Source organism: Leptosomus discolor, chromosome 1 (assembly GCF_034619465.1).
Source record: "Leptosomus discolor isolate bLepDis1 chromosome 1, bLepDis1.hap2, whole genome shotgun sequence".
Classification (NCBI taxonomy): domain Eukaryota; kingdom Metazoa; phylum Chordata; class Aves; order Leptosomiformes; family Leptosomidae; genus Leptosomus; species Leptosomus discolor.
In genome coordinates, this window is record NC_141391.1 from 173,593,827 (window position 1) to 173,617,097 (window position 23,271).

The 23,271-nt window shown below is 36.0% G+C and overlaps 1 protein-coding gene across 1 annotated transcript in view; it reads right to left on the bottom strand.

Annotated features, from left to right (window-relative positions):
• The window catches only part of TMTC2 (transmembrane O-mannosyltransferase targeting cadherins 2), a 251,575-nt gene that overhangs the window by 70,401 nt on the left and 157,903 nt on the right, over positions 1-23,271 (bottom strand). The window contains exons 4-7 of the mRNA XM_086471326.1: positions 15,989-16,103; positions 3,993-4,078; positions 2,953-3,137; positions 1,173-1,251 (exon numbers count right to left, since the gene is read on the bottom strand). Of these exons, the coding sequence (XP_086327452.1) occupies positions 1,173-1,251; positions 2,953-3,137; positions 3,993-4,078; positions 15,989-16,103 (465 nt within the window). The remainder of the gene's footprint in view (positions 1-1,172; positions 1,252-2,952; positions 3,138-3,992; positions 4,079-15,988; positions 16,104-23,271) is intronic.

The following is a 23,271-nucleotide window of genomic DNA, read 5'->3' on the forward strand; positions in this document are numbered from 1 at the left end:
ATTTTAGAATATTTTTTTCTTATGCCCAAGTACTTGTAAGGAGCCAAGAGGCCTCTCCTAAATAAGTAGAGAGGAGTGAGTGATGCGTCCTTTCAACAACTGTGTCAAACCAATTGGTATGAATCAATACATTCTCTTGTATTTTAGGCATTGGGAGTGGGAAAAAAAGCCACAAAATATCACATGCTTCTTGTTGATCCTAAATGTTTCTACATAGATTTTTAATTGCTCTACTTCAAAGTACTTTAAAGGCATCTTACAGCCTTTTCTGTCCCAGACAGGAGCTCACAGTCTACTGAGCCAGACACCAATGCTGCTTAACAGAAACACATGCCCTTTCAGAAAGAATTCCACCTAAAAGCACCTCTGGAACAATGAAGAACCTGCCCTCTTGTTTACAGATTTGAATACTATAAACAATAATTCATATTATCTTCTTTTATCTGTTTAATATATCCTGTATAAAGATGTGATGAATACATGAGGAGCTGAGGCAAGTTCAGAAACAAAAAAACACCTCAGGTAAATTAACATTTCTTGCAGTACTCAAGGGACTCTGTTAAAATTTTGAAGGACAGATAGGCTCATCCTGGAAGAAAAATTCTCTCACTGTAGATGTCTAACTAACAGTACACCAGCTGGAAAATAAGTTTTTGGCACAACCTGCAAAAGAAAAATCCAACTGTCTCTGTGGGCCTGTTTGGACACCTTGTTGGTTTACAAGGGAATTTAACATCCAACACTCACACTAAATTTTATTTTATAATCAGTCTCACTCCATTTTCTACGCAGTAAATACAATTTCTTCTTAGTTTAAAAGATGACTGAATGAGAGATTAAAAAAACCTGTCAGAATTGCACGAGGTCTCCAAGATAGTGGGTGAGAGATTCTGGAGGCAGAGAAAAACACCATGCATTCTAAACGTACGAGTGCTGCATGGACACTCTTAAGATATCCAGTATCTAACAGTCTCACCATTTATTGTGCCTTATCCAGCATTGCAGTTACTAGCATTTAAGCTTTGAACCTGGTTTAGCTCGTATCTACTGAAGGCAATTATTTTTGTTTTTATTAGCTAATTCATTTGAGCGCCAGTTGCCCGGCTGAGCTCTTTTGTTTCACCCTGCCTGACTCGTCAAGTATCTTTCTGAAGTACTAACAACATGCTTACCCATCATGTTGTATAAGCTCTGTGGTGCAAACTGTCTTGGCATTTTCTGTATTGCTTCTTTGTAAACCATAAGGGCATCCTGAAAAGAAACAATACACAGATGGGACAAATCATTAGTAAAGCACCAATTTCAAAAGCAGTCTTTCGCATATAAAGCAAAACTAAATTAACTTCCTTCCCCAAATGAAAGGTGCACAGAGAAAACACATCAGCATCATAAATATCACAGGAAGTTCAGGCTTCTGATTTACAAAAGTTTTACCAAAGTCAGTGAAGCTCATTGACAAGAGATCAAATTAGTTCCAATATTGTAACTCTTTGTCCAGGTGGAAATAAAAGGAACACTTTTTTAAGCCCCACAAATGACTCATGAGTTTATAAACATACATGAAATTCTATAGGCTGTCAGATATATATATAACTGCAGACAAAGGACTTTCTGAAGACTAAGCTACAGTAAGTAACCTAAAAATAAAGAAATCATTGTCTACTGTAAAGTAATAACAAAACATGATCCTCACAACATAAGTGCTCCACAGAAAGAATGAGACGGGCTATAGCGTTAAGAATGCCACAAATGGATTCCCTTTGCAAATGTCTGTGCCTTGAATTACTTATCACACATTTGTGATTCATTCAGCACTTAGGATGCTTACTGGTCAGTCTGTTAGCCTGGCATCATTTTCTACATCTTCCCGTCAAATAGTCGCAGCTTGTGAAGGCTGAAATATGCTTCAAAAAAAAAAATAATCTAAGTGTAGGATCAAATCAAGGCTGGGTCAGACTGCAGTGACCACCAGGCAGAAGTCTGATGGTTTGTATTCTTAAAATCCCTTGCACCTCCCAGGCATTGCACTCCAACTCCATACTCTATCAGCCATGCAGACAACACGCTGCTGTTCTCTTATCTTTATGGATGTATTAGCTGTCTGTGTCTGTGTTTTAACCTATTAGGAACTGCCATTTGACAGAGCTGGATTCGGCTGACAGATGACAGAGAATCCATAGAGCTTGTGCATGCCTAATCTTAAACAGCTGAGGTAACTGTCGCGGTCAGGAAGAGTTATATAGATCAAAACCATGTGTAACTCCTGTTCTGAAGTATGCCTGGCAATACAAAGAGACAATGACTTACTTTCAAATACTGCTAAAGGTCAAAACGCAAGTGAATGTCCAGTTTTAGCAAATTCATCAGGGAGAATGGAGAGGAATCACAACAGTCACATTTCCACATATAATTGAGATGGGATGCAGCATATTTGGTACATTAAAAAAATCCACCCCACTTTACCACTTAGGTCAAGTTACCTGAAAATAGCAGATAGTGGGATGTTTTTAATCACTGAAGTTTTGCATCGTTCCAACTAGGTCTTATTTTTGGAGACTCAAAAGCAAACACAATTGCATTTTTTTCAACTAAAGACAGACTTACTCTATTTTGAAGTAAAAAAGCCAGGACTCTTTAGGTTAGCTGGTCTGTTATCAGGCTATATCCTTTGCATCCAGCCATGGGGACAAAGGCAAAAAGAATTAATTAACACGTATCAGATGTAACCATTGCTCTGATGACCCTGACATCAGAACATCACACTGCTAACTAGTATCATCACACCTGTGGCTGTAGAGAATAAGTATTCTCTTCAGAGAACGCTAATCTTGATTTGGTGAAATTCAATCAGTTTGTACCTGTGATGTATTTTGCAAGTCTGGATGGCAGCAATACGTATTATTTATGTATGAATGTTTTATCATGATATTGTACACAAATCTGGAGTCTTACCTCATAGTGTCCTTGTTCATGATAAAGTTTTCCTAAGTTATAAAGACAGCTAGTAACAGAGCTTTTATGAGCATGAGGGTCTTTCAAATTTTCATCAGGGATCTCCGAACACTTCAGGAATGTCCTCCTGGCTTCCTCTGTCTTCCCTTGGTTCATCAGGATGATACCAGTATTTAAATAGGCAGCTGTGAAGCAGGAAACAATGTTATCTTTTAATGGGGTTCCACTATGTTTATCTAATCTTTCTTTTACTTCAAAGTAATATCTGAAAGAGATGTTCTGGTTATCTAATTTGGCTTTTGTAACATATAGATCAATCACTGGTGTAAAGAAGAACATATAAGAGGTAAAAGTTCAGAGACAAGGAAAGGACAAAGTGGCTATAAAAACTGAGGAAGGAGGGAAGGAAACACTGGTTAGTCAGAGTGCTTCATTTTGTTCCTCTTCTGACTGTATCAAGCACATAGTGTCATTGTTTGGAATGTCACAAAAATATATACATATATTTATACATACATGGAAGATCTCATACTGAAGCTGGAAAAAGTCAACAATCTTAAAAAGTACCCACTTAATTTTGGAACTGATCACTGGCAACGTCCTATTTTTTTTATTTGGGAATTCTTTCCCATGTCCCCCAGGCAAGAAAGGAAAAATTAAAGGACTTCAAAAATATTTGTATTGTTCACTCACACCACATACCATAAAAATCAGGGACTGGCTGTAAGAAACAGAAAACAGGAGCCTGAAAATTTGAGCAGTAGCATCTATGGCTTACCGCCCCAGATCAGAAGCCTTTTAGGTTCTAGCAGTGCTGCCCAGTGTTAACTCATTATCTGCTTCTTCCCTGCACCACATTAAATGTAGTTGTTGACTAATAAACACTTGCTTTTAACTGAAAAGTGCATAATTTAATCTTTTGCTTTCCAAATAAAAAACTTCTGGAAAAAAAAAAAAAAAAAGTGTTATTAAAGAGTAGGAAGATTTCCTTAAAAAACTATGGTCAATATTATGCAAGCTTGTCTGGCTGAAATACTTACAAGCTAGTGTGGGTCTGCTACCAATTGCCAGTTTATAGTAATGCAATGCCTCTGAAAACCTGCTGTTTTCCTGAAGTAGTAATCCTCTGCATAAGAACAAAAAAAAAAAAAAAAAAAGAAAAACAAAAAGAAAAAGACAAGAGAGAGCAGGGTTACTGCAAAGAGTAACTTCAAAATAAATATTGAAAACAAAACTAAGGTAACACAGACAAATATTTTGACTGGTGTTTTAGAGATGTAACAACTCTGCATGTTACTAACAATTCAGTGGGAAAATTATTTTGTGTGAAAACAGGATTAATCCATCGACATCAGGTGCATCCATATGGCTTTAATAAAACAGATGTTAAATGCAATAGTTTTGGCTTTCTTGGAAACCAGGAGATTCATCTACTCATTTGAGAAAATGGCAGACTATAAGACTTTTAAAGCAGATGCAGTATGGTGGAGGTATGTGTAAGCATTCATGTTTAGCCTGTAGTCTTTTCTTGACTTGAAATAAGCAGATCTTTTACAAATGCACAATAAAGTTAACCACCTAACACTTACATGTATTACCTTAACCAGTCCCCCTGTTGAGCAATTTCACTAGATTATTCACTGTACAGCTAAGCACCTATATCAGTTCAGTTTTTTCCTGTCTTCTTTCGGCTCTGAACAAATTTAAAAACTGAAGAGGTGTCAAAAATGAAACCGAGTACTTCCAGTTCTTAGTTAGCTTCACAATCCATGGGCTTTAATTAAAACTTTTAAGACAAGCATCCTTACGAATTACAATTTACACCAGCCACCCACAGATTTCTGAGAAATAAGTGGCCTGGACATCACTGACATGAATTCATAATTGTATGCTCAGAGGAAGGCTCAAAGCATTAGTTTTCCCAAAGTTTAGAAGACTGAAAAAAGCATATGCAAATATATTAAAATCACAAGGACTTAAAATGTCCCTCTCCATATACCTCAAAATATCCAGGAAAAAATAAATGCAGTTATTTCTTTCAGGTGGGAGGGTTATTGTATCTATTTAGCTCTCAACTAACTTCAGATCAGGTAGTAAATCACTTTTAATATTAACAGAACTCACATTTAGTTGGTACATGCAGTAATGTGAGCAATGAGGGAATAACATTCAGGATACTTTTCAGCACGGCACCAAGGTTGGTAACTACTGTCAAGTGCCTTGCAGGTGGCAAGAGGTACAATTGCCTAACTTTTCTAGAACCTGAATTTTGTTTACTCTAAAAATTTTTATGGACTGTAATTACTCCAAGGAAAATTATTATTATTATGGTATTTTGATCCAGTTTTCCATTGATAGCAGTAGAAGTAACATAAAAATAAATGAGTCACATGGTCTGACATTTAAGTTGCTGCTTACTTTTTAAAAGAACAAAAACATTCTTACACACAATTCTGGGACAAATTTATGAAAGAAATTCCATTCTTATTTTAGTTCTGGAATAAAAAAAATCACATATTAAGAGAAGTAACACAGTAACTGGTCAACTTGAACAAAATAAATTACTTCGGTAAGTATTTGACATTTGTGCTTTTTGGATTAAAAGAACTTTTATTTGTAATTATTACCAAATTAATCTTCTGTGTTCACTACATGCTTTAGTACTGTCACTCTTGATTAATTATTTGATACTTCAAGGTGCTGGGTTTTTTTTCTACTCCTCTTCCAGCAAATCTTTTTCTTTTAAAAGTTGTTCCACTAACAGGTATTATCTCTCTCTCATGCACACATTTATATATATAAAAATCCCAAGCTGGTCAGATGCAAGATTGAGTGCTGAATTGCAGCAAATATTTAGTGTTTTATTTCTATTTCTTATGAGGTTTGGTAGACAAAAAGTAGAAAAAAAATAATCAAAAAACCTTTACAAGGCATGAAATTGCCTCTTCTTGTGAAATTGGTCCTGACTGATCTCTGGTTTTCCTTGTGGCTTCTGACAGTACAAAAATAACTAGATTTATAAGTTTCTAGTTCTAGTTTTAGATTAAAAAAAGTCAGGAAAAGGCTTAAAGGAAAATGAAAAAATAATATTTTTACTTGAATAAAATTAACACTTAGGGGAGTATGCTTCTGAGAGATAACTGGCTTGGATGTTCACCTATGAAGCCATAAATAGTTATTTAAATAGATAAAAAGTTATGATTATGAACATTGCATAAACATTCCTGAAATTACAGTGAATATTAGAAGAGTTTAAAGAGCAGTTATATTTCACTTCCAAGATGAAAAAATCAGATCCCCTCTAGCTCTAAGCTCAAATAAAATTTAGGCATACAAATATGCTCAGCAACCTCTATCTACTCACAAATTGTAACTAAAACTAAACCCAAACAGTTCAAATTTAGTTACTGCCAAAATTAATACTGCCTGTGAAATGTCCTACTTCTCTTTTTAGAGCATTTGTATTACAATTCCTGTCTCTAACTACATTATTGCTCACTGTTAGTTCCACAGGTCTACTGTCTCTTTCGCCACACAGAAGGAATATAAATGAGCAATAGTTCAATATTTGCTTCTGTCTCCAGTTTCTACAAGTAAAACATCACCACCTTCTTATAAATATTTACCTTTTGAGTAAAATACAAAATCAGCCTCAGGATCAAACAACAAACTACTGTTTATTTCAAAATCAGTTTAAGAAAATCTGCAAGTCCACAGGTCCTATATTTTTCTTTCCATTGCTGCATTTCACAGTATCTAAGCCATTTCCAAGACAAAAATCATGCTGATTTTCAGCTAGGCATTAAATCCGAGAGGCAGTCCTGAGGTTCGGAAGAACAGGACAGTTCAGCCTTAATATCACACTGCTCAACCAGTGGACCTGATCAGTAGAGTCAGCAGGGTTTTGCTGGCAACACTGTGTTCAGGCAGCAAGCCCCGGGGCTGCCTCTGAAAATTATTCACTGTCGTCAAGATGAACATGAAGTAAAGAGATAGACTCAAGTGAGGAATATTTGAAGGGAGAGTGTCCTTCACTGCATGATTGCAAAGAGGTCATTAGAGCAAATACTACAAAAAAGGGTCCGGTTCAGCACTTGAAGTTCTTTCCAGATAAGCTGAGAGGTTGAACAACAACTCTTCAACTGGTAGTTTAATTATATATTCTTCCCTTCTCCTTCAGAAATTGGTGAAGTATGGGTCGTTTGCCACAGAAACACTTCCTTTTTCATTGGAGTTGACTTTGGAGTCCCTTTCACTTCAGAATGGAGGCCAAGCCATGAGAGCAAAGTTCAATATGCCTCGTATGTCTTATTTTCACATGCTTTAGCATTTACTATCTTCTAGCTAGAGAATTTTCAAAGGTACTCAAAATTACTTTAAAATCACTAAAAATAAAACTGAAGTGTCTTTATAAAGATATATAAAGGGTAAAATTTGAAATAAAACTTTTCTATGCCAATTCAACTGCAGAATTGCAAAACACCCTTTAAGCAAACTGATCACAGTTGAACTGAAAGAAGTTGTGGTGTCACAAGCTGGGAAGTAATAGGTGCATAATTACCATAGTAAGCTAAGCCTGCAAGAAATGAGCTGACTCGCTACAGAACAGAGGAGCATTGACAGAAGCAGATGAAGTGAGACCTGCAGCCTGCTAACAATGAAGGTCCATGACCTCTTTGAAGTTCTTAACATTTGTTTGCTCAGCCCCATTTTGACCATACCAATTCCTTCCTTCCTTCCTTTGAGAGCCCGTTATCCTCCAGCTGACTGGTAGGGCTGAAGTCAGAAACTGGCAATGGCAGGTAGAGTCTGTGCTTCCTCGTCTACTGTGTCTCAAAACTTCTAGAAAAAAATTAGTTCCTTTCCACTTGCCTGGAAAGGTGTGATAACAGATTAATGCTCTGTAAAAAATGGCAAACTCTTTATAAAAAAGGTTTGATGCATGCATATATCCATCTTTTTTTGTGGGGAGAAAAATACTAAATGTTTAGTCAAAACTTCCCAATTTGTTTAGTGAATTCATCTAATTGCACAATCAAACAGTGCAAAGTTTGTTTGTCATGCTCATTACTATGCTTTATTACATTGAAGACATCCTTAAAAAGTTCAGGGACTGCCACTTCCTTTGTCTATGGTAAATGCGGGAGGGGTGGGGGTGGGGCGGGGAAGTTTGGTCTGAATGACCGATTTCTAGATGCAGAAGAAGAACGTTGCTCAGCTGGAGGTCACACCTTGCGAGCATCGCCAGTCTCCAGTAGCTCACCTCTCCCAGTGGTGGCCGAGACAGATGGCTACATAAGGAAGTTCCTCCTGTTGCCAGGAGTGCATCTGTCCTTGACAGGTCTTTCCCCTTCTTTGTTTACCCTTTGACATGGTAACTGCTCTTTGGAGATTGCTGGCAGAGGGGAGAAGGAGCGGACAGAAAGAATACAAAAGCAGCGACAGTGCACAGTGCAAAGCATTGAACGTAATCGAGAGGTGGAGCTGAGCAACTGCTGTGTTGAGTATGTACCTATCTTTTATGGTTATAGAGACACGAAGCCTTCCTTCTTCCTTATGCAAGGATGAAAACGAAAGCACGTCCTTGAAATAAGGATGCTTGATGCAGAAGGATAAGTTTAAGTGATAAACTTGGACGAAGAGTTTAAAGTATTCTGGCACTTTTTAATAAGCTTTCTACAGTTGCTAAGAATACCAAGTTAAATAAATAAAAAGCATAACCCCAAAATGCTCCCCAAAACCAGGAGCAGTTGCTTCAAGTTTGCAGTTCCAAAACTTTTTTTTTCTCTGTCTACCTCCCAGTCATAAGGCAGATAAATTACATTGTTAAGTTGAAACATGCAACTTCTGTTCAAAGAAAGTTTACTGACATAACTGGGAAAATGTGAAGTCTATCAGATGGAGGGAGAGTGGGGAAGAAGTCAGTCACTTCTTTAGTCTAGTAAGACAGCTACTGTGGAAGAATAAAGTTTCTCTCTAGAAACACACGAAGGCAAAATTACTTGGACAGAAAAAGCTATTTAAACCATAGGACACTAAGTAAACTGTTACATATTTTCCATGAATTAATTTAGGATTAATCAGGAGACAATATCTAATTATCACAGTAGCAAGATTCTGGAACAACCTTACAACAGGATTTTTTTTTGCTTGCATTGCTTCAAGCTAATTTTACAGTGGAGTGTGAATCTTTTGTGAAATGGAAGATACATGCTGACTGCTTGCAAGCATAGCAGACTTCACCCAGTAACTTCAGAAGTCTCTCAGAATCCTGTTTGTCTAATGAGAAGAAAAATAAACAAAAGAAAAAAAATGAGAAGCAAGTTCTGGCTATCTAGAAATTATGCACATCACTTCTATAGACAGAATTTCTCATTTAAATATGTGCAGGAAGACATTTTCCCCCAAGATGTTCTTTGAAACCATCCTGAATTCTTTAAGCTGTCAATGTTTACCTATCTTGCTTGACCAACAACTTGAAAAATCTTCCTGTCTTCCTTCTCTGCCTTGGTTTTGACCTCAAGTCTCTGAATACTAATGGCATAAAACTATTTTGGGGGACCAGAAAGCAGTCACAAAATATAAACAGGCAGTAGGCAGCCTACAGTTTTTCTCAAGTTACGTATTAATTTCTTCCAGTTGTAGTCCTATTAAAGCCAGCTGCTCTACATACAAATCAAACTCCTCAGTGACTAAAGCTGACATAAACCGACCAAGTAGAATACACAGGAACCGTAACCGTTATCAAGGTAAACATGTAGGTTAGCGAAATATTTATAAAATTTTCAAGCCAGGTACAATATGGAAATAGTTTAATCAATTTTGTTTACTGGTTGATAACAGCTAATACAGGGCCTGCTAGCTATTATTTTGCCATGGCTGCAGTTCATCCATGCCTCAAGCTACATTCATCTCGTTGACTTCAGGTGGGATTATCTACAAAGAACTATATTAACCTAAATGCTAGGCTGGCAAACAAAGAAGGAAATGGAAGAAAATTCTCTTTTATTCCCCACACAGATGTGTCTCCAGCCATGCAGCAAGAGAGGATGTGCTTTGCCTAAGGCAACTTTTTCACTGTCATTTGCAAAACTAGAGGGTAGAAAGACAGGTATGGATGATACAGCAGCCCAGTACATGAAACCATTAAGTTTGGTCTTTAATTAAGGCTTTTTTATTTGTTTGTTGTTTTTTTTTTTTTTCCCTAAGTAATCCATTTAGCTACTCAAACAATTGAGTGCTAACCTTTTGTAAGAGTCTACAAATAGGTTTCATTAACAAGAAAGCCAATCATTAAGGAACAGTACAAACAGGCAAAATGTTTAATGCTTTCCAATAACATCCTGTTAGCAAATATGTAAATGAAACATAAATCGTACTTTTTTAATCAATAAGAATCCAAACATACCCACTAGGCATTTACACCAAATGACCATTCCCTTTGCTGAAGTCAGTAAGCACAGTCGTCCATAACACCATTAGTAAAAAAAAAAATTTAAAAAATCAAATAAAACAATCGCCCCCAAAACAACCTCTAATCTTTCAGATAGCGCAGTCAAAACTCTGTCATGTTCTCCTAGTTCTAGGGAAGAACTTTCCAAATGCAAGCAAATTGGTTGGCAGATACAGTGCTGTTCTTTTCGATGTTATTGGGGCAGTTCAGCTGGGATTGCTACCATTTCAGCACGGTTTCAATTCTCACAAGCCCTGTTTCTTTGACAGAGGGAGAGCTGCCATAGGGGCAAGGAATAGTACTGCTCCTGTCTTTCTTCCTCCTCTGGACTCTGGGCAGTGGTGTGCTGTGCCAGCAGTCCTCTAACAAGATTCCTGTTCCCCCCTCACGTGCCCCAGTGGTCAATGTAGGTTGAGAGCTGGACAGAATTTCCTATAAGAGTGGCCTTTTATGAAACTGAATGGCAGAGTCCAACAACTATTTTCCTGATTTTATAAACTGGAGAAAGTTTATGTAAGGACTACGAGCCACCACAATTTCAAATATTGAGACACATAATTGAAAAGCTAGGTCACTGAATGCATTTCAGCTCAGTCTTACAAAAATATCTTACTTACAAAAATATCTGGCCCTACAAAGAGTCCCCAAGCAGAGTTCTGCACTGCAGGACACACTGACACACTGTCAGCTAAGTGACCTTTGGGTGCTACCTCAAGAGCCGGTCTCACAATACAGCAAGATTTCATCAAGACAGCTTTGGTTACAGTAAGAAACAAATTTCAGCTGCTCCCTTTGACAGAGGAAGAACTAGCTGGCAAAGCAGAGATTAATTCCAAACAGGTTTCTAACAAGTTTGCATTCACAGCTGAGAAAAAAATAATCAAGTACTTAGACAGAGACGACACATCCTCTTTGCTTTTTAACTCAACATCCTGCATTATAAAAACTTCTGGGCTATCAAGGAAGAGGAATCATAACCTTGACTCATTTCCTACTACGTGAAGTGCTGCAGCAACTTTGTCTGGGGCAGGTTCAAACACAGTTCAACATAACATTTGTAGGTTAGCCTGCTTTTAATGCTTTTCGTCTCTGATAGCTCAGCAAAGGAGATTTTTATGGCAGCATCCTTAAAAGGCAGATGCAGAGGGAACACAGTTTCAGATGCTATATAAGCTAACAACAACAGACAAGGAACACCTTTGCTTGTACTGATTTTTACCCAATGATGTGGAGTTAAACTTTGCATATAAAACACTTCTGCAAATCCAGACTTTACAGAATTAAAATTTCAGCTACTGTTAAAGACTTTACCTAACAGAAATCTAAAAAAAGTCCACTTTTATTAATATAATACTCTAAGTTTGCCAAATTAAAGTTTATGGAAATTCATACTTTGAAATATCAAAAGAAATCAAATTATTTGAATAATAAACTTGTACACACAGCCCTGTATCACTAAAGGCAAAATGAGGTATTTCAGAAGACAAGCAAGGGGATGGCTGTTTGGTAGAAATTTATCCTTTAAAAGGCATTGTATACCCCAAAAATAAAACATTTAAAGAAATTAGCCTAATTTTAAAGGAAGATTCAATATGTAAGATTGCAAACATCCTTAAAATTTGCCGAGAAACTCAAGGAAATGAGATTACTAGTACAGATAACAAAAGAATACTCTAAGCACAGCTAGACCTAAATACAAGTGAAATAACGTACGCAAAACTGGCTTTTGACTGATACGCAATTTTACTTCGGGCATTAATTAGAAGCAATTTGAAGCAATACAAAAAACCTCATGAGCTTTAGGTAACAACCATAAGGCAACAAATACCGACATGTCAAAACAAACTAAAAATAGTTTGTTTTTAATCTGCTGAACATTGCCTAGTTTGGAATAACAAAAAATTGGTTTACTACAGCTCTGTCCTTGGTACTTCACAGTATCAAAACACATGGACTTCTCAGTTTCAAAAAAAAAAAAAAAAAAAAAAACATAGAAAAATCTCAGTTTATGCTGATTTACTACCCTATGAAATCTAGCTGAAATCAGCAGCGCTACATAGCTTTCAGAAGTTGGCTTTGAGATTTATTTATAAAAATTACCTGCAGTGCAGTCCCAAGATGTCAGAGAAGCTGTTTATAGGAGGCCACTTCATATGTATTTTTGAAGTACAAACTACTTCATTGAAGTCATATTGTAATACACTCTCCATTTACAGTATAAAACAACTGAAATCCTTTCTACACTTAAATTGCTATGAAAATGTCAAATGCTTTCAGAGTTGCCAGGAATTTACCCTCTGAGTTTTTCTTGAGAGTTTCAGAAAACAAGCTTCCAAACAAGAATTCAAGCCCTTAGCCTGAGCTCAGGTTTTATAAATTCCAGGCCACAGATTCTATCTCCAAGAAAGGATAGATATAAGCTGAGATATAAGGTATGCATGAGTTTCACTTACACTTATTTGGACCTGAGAAAATGTCAACAAAAGCAATCCACTTAAACACATATCTAAAGTAGTGATGAACCACCAACCCAATATTAATGTTAGCAAGAACTTTTTTTTTCTTTTTTTTCCCCTCTTTTGTTTTTTTGTAAATAAAAATAATAATAAAAGTTTTGCTGGTCTCTGAAAGTTTAGGAATTTATTGAAAGTTACAGAATTGACACACTTGAACAGTATGGGAAATGACATGTCCAGAATCAGACAAACCTGCAAATGGAGAGGATGTAATTATATAATCTAAATTAATGCAGTTTAAATTGTCCGAAACGGCAAAAGCAGCTGCAACTCAGAGCCATGAGGTATGTCAGAAAATAAAAATATATCACTGAAATCATTCATCTATCTGTTGAATTCTGTATATTTTAATGCATTAATAGCCAACTGCTAAGCCAATCGCACACTTTAGTTTCTTGAAAAAGGAAAAAGAGATCATCAAACGCTTCTGTTTATGTAATTTCTCTCTTTGATAGTTGCCCATTAAAAATTGTGAGTTAATCCTTAATAATTTTTTCCTCAATCAGATAGCACTTAGATTCGTTATTGCTGTGTGTGAACACTGGGCTGCATGTGCCAATTAATTTGTATCAAATACTGAGGCATAAGTGCTAAGGAACAATAAAGAGCATGTGAGACTACAATATACTTTGTATATATTATGCCCAAAAGACAGCAATTAGAAATTACTGTGAGGATGTTTTTTTTTATTAAAATTCTACTAAGTGACTGTTTCAGTTTCAAAAGTACACACTAAGAAGCAGAAGCAGCAAATCTAACTGGCCTCTTGTAAGCACATATAAGGTGCATTTTTCCATTACAGTGTTTTCTGTAAAAGGCCCCCACAGAACCACATGCCAAGGATGGGCTGAACTTTCAAAGGAGTTCTTCAGAGTTTATGACTAAAATAATCGATTTGTTTATGGTCTCGTAATATCAAAGCCCACTCCACTCACCACCCAGTTTTCATGATAGATATGGAAGTACCTAACACAGACTACAAAAACCCCCCAAAATTATGTAAGATTTTTCAATTTTTATTGAGTAACTAATTTTTTTTTGAGGCATAGAAAAGAAAGGAAAAGGGGAGAAGGGACAAAAAAGGGAGAAGGGACAAAAAAGGGAGAAGGGACAAAAAAGGGAGAAGGGACAAAAAAGGGAGAAGGGACAAAAAAGGGAAGCAGATTCTATTGCGTTCAAGACAGTAGTAGAAAGGTTAAGAATTAGAGATCCTTTTTTGTATATGCATACATATACACATACTACAGGGAAGAGACTTCCCTCTGAATAATCTTCCTTTACTTTCACAGGTATATGTGACATAACTTTGTGCTCTATATATTCCAACCCGTATTTCAGCTAAACTCCTGTTACACAAATTCAGAGAAATTCCAAGAAATTTTCTATTCAGCGGAAATAAAGGTTTGTAGGCATATATTTTGTATATCAATGGAAAGCTGGAAGATTATCAGCTTGTTTTGAGAACAGCAAAACTACTGAAATCTGATTTCTTTTATGTACGTGTCTTTATTGCCCAACCCCTTTCCCTCTTCTTATTCTGGTATTAACTTCAGTTTTGCAGTGAGTGATTAGGAGATAAAAGTACTGTATAGGCATACAAAAAATTTTAATACTTATAATTTTCATCCCTAAAATGAATGGCATATGAGCAATTTAGGAGCATCAATCTTGTCATTTTTTTCCTACAATCTTCTGCTGGGTGGGAAGTTATTTTTTTAAATGCCAGCAGAAGAAGTTTCTTCTTTAAAATATCCTTTTCACACTCTCCACTGCCTAACAGAGACAAAAAAAATTATGTGCATATGTGTATATGTGTAATTGTATGATTATTAAAAATAAACATATTTTGAGATATGAATTTGAATTTGGAATAGAAATTCTACCATTACATTGTTTTGGGATTCCAGTATGTTTAATTGTAAGGTAAATTAATGAAATGGACAACTTACTCCTGATTAAACAAGGAAAAAGGAAGAAAAAGTCTATTATGGTAAACTTCATTTTCAGATATTACAGACGACCATTTTAAACAGGACTTACAGACAGAACATTATTTGTTTATTTAATTACTTAAAGAGGCTTACTGCTTGCATTTAGTTTTTGCACATGTTGTTTCTCTCACGTACATAATTTTCTAACGCACACAGGACATTATTTTCAGACTACTACCTAATAAACGGCAGTCACATGGATTTTGTTCTCTTCACGCACCATGAACCAGTGGCATATGGCTATTGAAGGTGAGGAGCCTGTCCCGCAGCACAGCCCCGCTCTGAGGGCTCGGGCTGGGTGGGTGATGGTAGGAGGCGAAGGAAGGGCAAGTGCTGGCACGACAAGCAGTGCTCAGTATAGAGCAGGAGAAACACCCAGCCAGGACACCCAGAGAATCACCCCCCTGCCCACTGGGACACATGGCACAACCACACCGCAGTGAGAAGCTAAGCACGACGCTAGCTTCTGCGTTCATGATTTGGTACGTTAATGAGTTGGGAAATCTTCTTCCCCGCTCTGTAATTATTTTGATGCTCATCGTATTTATTCTCTTACCCACCTACAACAGGATTGTAGTAATTAAACTTTCTTGAACCTATGCTGCTCTCAAGTCAGGAGAAAAGTTATTTGCTATTTTAACATTTCAGACCTCTCGAGCTAGCTGAGGTGTATTGGCTTATGCTAAGAAGCGCTTACATTCACTCCCCCCACTAAGTGTTATTCAGACTTAAAAAAGAAGTCTAAATAACGCCTCTATATTTTAGCCGACTCAGAAACAGATGGAGTGCTACTGTTGCCAGCTCATCATCTGTACTTTGTTCAGTGTGGGTTTCTTTCCTTCTTTTAAAGCAAACAGATTTTTAAGTTTACCTTCTCCATACCCAAAACGTGAATACATGATAATGTTGACTAAGAGAAGGTCTTGTCCACACCATAGTTTAAGCAGCACAATTAATGAAATGACTATTACAAAGCAACAGCTAACATCATCTCCATTTCCAACAAGGAAATCAATAGCTCCATTCACATTAGGTTTCACAGACAATCCAACCCGGGGAAAGCCACGCATACTTACAAATTATAAAGCATATCAGCCATGTTGCTGCGGTAGTACAAGGCATTTCTATAGGCGCTTTCAGCTTCAGAAATCTTGCTCTGGCTCTTGAGAACATTTCCAAGGTTACCCCATGCTGTCAAGAGGAGAAAACAGTATTCAGAAAGAGCTGCAATCCAATTACACGTGACAGAGTATCCGAGTATCAGGAAGTTCCTCAGGGAGACAAACCCCACAAAGAAACTATTTTTATGGAAGGAGAGGGGAGGTTGGTTGGTTTTTTCCCCCCAGTTCTTCAGATCTCTGCATCTTACTGTGAGACTCACATTTTGTAGCAGTGATTTGCATATGTTCTGCATACAGACAGCTTTTGGGTGGGAAAAGGATCTCTAAAAACAAAATATGGCTCTATGCTTTAGAAACTACTATAGCAAAGGGAAAGGACCGTTTTATTTTACGTCACCTCTAAATAAAAGTCCCCAGAGTAAAATGTGGAACTGGGCCATCTTCACAGTTTCAGCTTTTTTTTAAGCCTATCTACTCTAAACAGCAAGAAATTTTCCTAGATTAGGTACAGCTCCCACTGAAGTATGAAAATTAATGAATGATGCAGGAATCAAAAGAATGGTTAGGTAAGTAACCAGGATTAAGAAAAGTATGCCATATGGATATAAACATACTACACAGATCACTAAAACGCGTTTTTTCTACTTGGAAAACATGTGGTTCCTTTCCATAAAATTTCTTATGTTATACAATGTGCTTTTATATCTCATCTATAAAGGACTTGAGGTAAAAAAATATTTAAGGCTCCACATGTGTTCCCTTTGCTGTTTTGTTGAGTAGCACAAAAACTGTACTTACACAAGAAACTGGAATTAACGTTTTATAGAAAACACGGCCCATGTTATTCACAATTATGCAGCTAATTTAACTGGCATTGTAATTATAGTCTATGCGTATACATGAAAAAAACACATTACGCTTATAAATACATCAAAGTCATTTCATAAACCAGTTCTACTTTCACAAGTATTTTTTTTATGAGCAAGAATAACGGAAAGATGATGCATGTCCTTTCCACCAAACACACAATATATGGCAAACTATTCTTGTCTTCAGATGCACGAACCATAAACATTAGTTCAAGTAGCAGTTAAACTGCTGCTTCAGTTACTCAAGCCCTTTTTCTACAGGAATTTGTATCAATGTCGAGTACTGAAAACTTTCAATGTAGTTTTAACATAAGACTGCTAAATAGGTTGATAATTAATCCAGGTAAGTGTTTTCTCCTTAGAAAGTGCATTGCTTTCAAGGTGCTGTGGTTTGCTGCAGAAGCATCCTGCCACAGGGATGGAAACAGCAGCAAACACAGCATTTTCCTCTGAGCAGAATAAACTACTCATTGCTGGAAAAAAAAAAAAAAAGATGGAACACTTTTAGGATTCACAAAAATAATGTCATCGAACTGTGAACAATATATTTTGTAAAGAAAAAAAGAGAAATATTTCCATGAGGAAAGAAGCTATCACTTCTGTGAGTCATTTCATTTTAGACTAGTATTTCGTAAGATGAGAAAACATTCAAATATTTATCACTAAATTGACAAAAGTCACAAAAATGTCCACCATTCTCTGGTTTAATGAAATAAAGCTACTAAAAGTATCCTCAGATTCACTCCATTTTTACATTCTTTGATAGTATATATGCAGACCTCTGGATTTATTTCCGCATTACTGCTACTATTCTTTTTCATAGGTAGGAAACTTTCCGGAAGCAGGAATTAAGGTAACTAGCCAGCTTGTAACCATTAACACTTGTAAGAAAAACACAGATTTGTTACTTTTTAAAAACTTATTTGTGAAAACACACTCTGATGTTGCTTCTGCAGTACCCTAGCTGAATGTTCCATATAATCTGTAGCTACTTTTGTTTTCACTCTGATCTCCCATAACAGAGCATTACATCAAATGACCATCTGGACTACTGAGAACAATTTCCTGCTACGTAGTTACTTGCTCCCAACCACTTTGAAGCTCAATAAATGAATGGATCTATAGAAGAATTATTCAGTTCATCTTTTCATCTGTTAGACTGGAAAAACCCTATTAACACTGTTAAATGTAATAGTTTCTCCTCTACACTTCATTTCACGCTGTATGCTCTATTATTTATATGAGTTAATATAATTGTAAGGCAATACTTTATTTTACATTCTGCAAAATAGTCTGTGTCAAGTTATTAATATCAATCAATATTTAATCTGCATTATTTTATTTGAAATGTATTCCATTTAGACATTTGTCTAAACTTGTAAAACTGTGAATGATTGATTTAACTTGATGTGATATACTAGAAGTGATAGTAGCAGAAAATGGCAAACGTAAAATACTATTCTTAAAATTTATAATTAAAAGAAACATTAAAACCAAGGTCTTTTTACTTCCCCAAACTATAAAAGCTTGGTATAAATCTTCACATCTATTTAAATACAGAATCAGTGAAATGAATGACCTAGTTCTGGCTAGAGAGGAAGCTACATGGAACATTTCGTAGAATAAATGCGTATTTGTAGAGATCATATCATAGCCCTAGAAGTTATAAAGAGCTATTATCTGCAGCAACCACATCCTCTTGGTTGTTGGTATATGAGGGAGAGAAAAAGAGGATGGTCTACATGGAAGAGAGGCTACACCAGCTACTCAAGGAACTTCACTCCTTTTTTGTTTTAAGTAGTCCAACTAACCATAGGAAAAAAAAAAAAAAAAAAAAAGAATTTCAGTTATTAACTACATCTCTGGCATCCAATTTCTCAATCCGCGTCTCAAGACAAATTTCTCCTGCAAAACTGTAACAACATTGGTTCAACTATGTGCACACTCAGAAACAGAAACAAAATTATACCTGAATGAAGACACATCCCTATTAAAAACATACCCTATGACTGTTAACTAAATTTCAGCACTCAACTATTCTCCATCTGTACATAGTGAGAAATTAAAAATTAATATTCCCAAAAGAAAAAGAAACTAGGTCAGTAATTCTGGAATTTAAAATGTGGATTTTTATTCCACATAGTTTTAATCTATAATACCTGAAATCACAAAAGGGAACATTTAATATTCAGAAGATGCTAAAGTACATAGATACACACCACAATTTAATCTTTAATTACAAGTTCAATTTTTCTGCTACTGGAGACCTGACTCGGCCCAAGAGAAAAAGCAAGCTGTGAATGAAACAGCGTTGTAATATTTACTTTTGGCCTGGTGCTTAATTTCCTGTGCACCAACAATAAGACCAAAACAGTCCCAGGTCTTTTACAAATGATACTCCACCACTGCATGGGAACAAAGGTAACATTCACATATCTCACACACCTAGAAAACAGTCAATCCATTCAAACTTTACCTCATTGCTTACTTTTCCACAGACGATATTCAATGCAAATGCACATATTAAAAACCAAACCCATTTCATCATCTTGTATCCTAAGCCAATTATAAACTGAAAAATCTCCCAACGTTTGAGAATTCCTATGCTAGTTACATTTCTCTGCAGGAAAAGGAACATTTTAAAGGGGTTTTGTTGCCGCTGTTTTTTAAAACAAATAGCAGGAAAAAATACATTGCATTCAGCAGGAAAATAAAGAAGTGTTTAAGTGTTATCATTTTAGCCATATCAAACTAGATCTCTATTAAATTTTGAAGATGAAAATAACAGCATCTTGCAGTGACAGTAGGTCAAGTTCTCAGGCATTTAACCACTTTCAAAATGAAAACGAACATGACAAATTTCAGCTTCAAATTTAACATGATTAATTTCTCAACTATCTCATGGAAACTGAGGATTAAAAAAAACCAACCAAACCAAACCATTAATGAGATAACCCAAAGCATTAAAGGAGGATTCTCCTTCCTACCTGTAACCCCTACATAATCCGTGAAAAATAAGATAATAATAAAATCTATTTGGAAACTCACAACCATTAACATATCTGTTGTCAAAATGCCTCTGCTGAAACATGGAGAGGAAAAAAATTCAACTAAACCCCCCTATTAAATCGCTGAAATACAACATAGTGAACTTTTAAAAATAATATAGCAAAGATTAGGAAAATGCTGTCTTTCCCAGTATGTTATGCCAGGGGGTAACTTCCGTAAACCTTACTAGGAGCAAACATATTTCAAAACTGACAAAATAAAACACAGGACTCAAAGTTAAAAAAAATAGATACACAACATTCACAATTCACATCAACAAATTACTGAAGTTTTGTAATACTGTTCTCACCTTAAACTATCAGATTTATTCACAAAATAAACTTAAAACACTAATTAATGAATGCGTCAAAGACTGTCAACTAGATTACTACTTGTGTAAAATAAATTACTTGAACAAAGACTGAAGTATTTAGGGAACAGCCAAGTCATTTGTAATCAACTTGTCAGCAGTTCCAAACTAGGAAGTTCACAGAAAAATGCACATCAAGCCAAGAAAAATTCTATGGAGCTTTGCAGATATTTGTGCATTCTCTAGCTTGTGAAATTAGTAACAGCAGTTTCAGGTTGCATTCCCTCTCTTTGCAATCCTTCTGCCTGTCTCCTGACGCATCTCTATGAAAAAGAAGTGAATGCATAACAGTTATCATCTCTAGGGTGAAGAGATGCTGGTCCAGAAAAAAAAACGCTTTACTTTTTTTTTTTTTATTCCAATGATACCTGTTCTTTGGAAGTTTTGCAAGAGGTCTGTTGTTCTCTTATTATCACAATTGCATTTATGCCTTCATGTAACAGCTGTGAAAAAGATGCTCCTGGGCAAAATTTATGACAAGAGACACTAACATAACAATTTTGATACAGTGGGAGTTCAGAAACTGTATTGTTGATTGTAAAAAAACCACTAGCAGAGCAGAAAATCTGAACCTGATATTTGAACAAATAACCCATTTCAGAGCTGTAACAACTTCTTTAGCAATGTAAGTATTTGTATACCATTACAGAAGGGGACAGGAGAAGCAACTTTAAAAAAAGAAATCAGTCCTACTTCAAAGTAGAAATAAATGTTTAAAAATTCCTTTAACTTTGAACTTCAGTAGAGAAACAGCATTTGTCTTTTTTTATTAATTCTGAGTAGTACTGAACTCTGTTTTCCCTTTTGGAAAGAAAGCCTACCTGCCACATATGGCGAAGGACAAGAAAGCGGAGCAAGTATGACCAAGAACGTAATAATCAACCCACTTTAACTTATGGAAACACCCTTAAAGACCAAAGAAGTGCAATTTTGAAAAATATTCCACAATTCCAAACTACATTAAAAGATGATAAGAGAAAGAATTTTTGTGTCTAACTCCTAAAGGTCATTTTGTTCATTGAATAAAATAGGCTTTTACATGACAGGCTTTTGAAGAGTATTTTTAATTTCCTCTCCCTCCAAATAAAGGAATGGGAGGAGGGAGGTATCATTGTCTCCAGAAATGGAGTGGAAAGAGAACTATGGTGATTACCAACACAGTTACCAACACTTTAGAGGTGCTTCTACTTTTACTTTGTGAAAATAATGATGGGTATCAAAACATGCCACACTGATCAGTGCCCCTCCTCCATATTCCCATACTATTTTACAGCTAAACCATCAATACTCCGAACTTCATGAAAAAGCTACTTCTGCTCCCCTGTTTACTTTGCAGACATTAGATTCCTACGTTCATCAAAGATGATTAAGCATGTGGGCCCAACAGATGCTGTAAAGTCCAAAGAAGCATCCTTCTCAAAACCTGTTGAAATTCCTAGCCATTATCATTGCTAAGACACTTATTTGGATGATAACTGAAGGGCGAGAATTCTAATTTTACTTTTCTTAAACACTTTCTTCTGTTTCCATTACTGTCCAAAAGGATATTCCATTTGCTTCTCTTCTCTTCCAAGGCTCACAAGCCAATTAGAAGTAAGATATGCACATTTCATATAAATCAATTCTTCAGTACAGCACACTAACAATCTCCTCTTGGTCACAGCATCAATATTTGAAATTTGCATTACAGTTGGTGCAAAGTTCTATGTTGTCTTTCATTACAAACTTGTTGAGTATGAAAATCAGAGGGAAACAGGTTAGAACAGTATGACAAAATTTAAAACATTATAAGCAGCAAATGGTACTAATTACACTCCCCGCTTTGAAATGTTGTGACGTTTTCCAAGAATTTACATCGCAGTATGATTTATTTTTAGCGGGTTTTTTTTTCCTGAAATTGGTTACTTAAGGAGTCACTGGTATAAAGGAGTCAAATCTGAAAGAACTAAGATAACTTTATGGAAAACTATTTACTACTTTCCAGGTTATGCTTCTGATAAAATGATAAAAATCGCATGGCAAAGATGCCTTTGGCCTTGATCACACTGCGTCTATTAAAGAGTGCCAGTTGATATGGTGCCGTCACCATAAAGTTTGATGAACACTAAATTAGCTTCTAAAAGTCTGGAGCATAAAGCAAAGCCAAACCCAAAAAAATATGATCTCTTCTCTTTTCCTGTTAACTGTTATGTGGAGTGAATTCCTGGAGCACGACAACCCAGGTTTCTAGTTTAGGACACTTTTTTTTTTTTTTCCTTTTTACCATCTGTTCTTAACACTTTTCCATTCTGCACTATAAATTAGTACTCCACAGCTATCAGTATGAGTGTCATGAATTACAAGCATTCACATTGCCACCTCACCCTGTGGCAATCTCACCACAATGTACGCAGAGTCAAGTGCAGTAGCATGTGGTGAATCTCTCAGCTCTACAGTAAAGGGAAGCAAACAGAATATTGAATATTCTCGGAACTTTCACTAAGCATGTTCTTCTACTCGCTCTTAGTACCTACACTGAATATTTCTAGATCAGATATTTTATGAACCAAATTGTTTGTTTTACCACCTATCCAAAGCTCCACAGCAGAAAGACACGTACTACCCTGCATAGAGCATTGGACCACTGCTCAGGTTACAGATTTTTCAAAAATTAGAGAATTTTGTGAAACAAAGCTGACAGCAGAGGATGCCTCAATAAAAATACATTTAATGTAGTAGGTGGCTTGCATAGGAATAAAAATATCTTTTTCTTATGTTCTTCAAGTTTATACCTTTAAAACAGATAGATTCCTGTTATTAGATTCAGCTCCTGCTCAAATTACAGATGCAAAACTGGGAATTAAAAAAGGTATATTCTGTTCCCAGATCTGTTGTTCAAGAGGCTTCACCTCCTGATGACTTTGTATTTATGTTCTTGACATTTGTTAAGATGCAGTCCATTAACTGCAAGA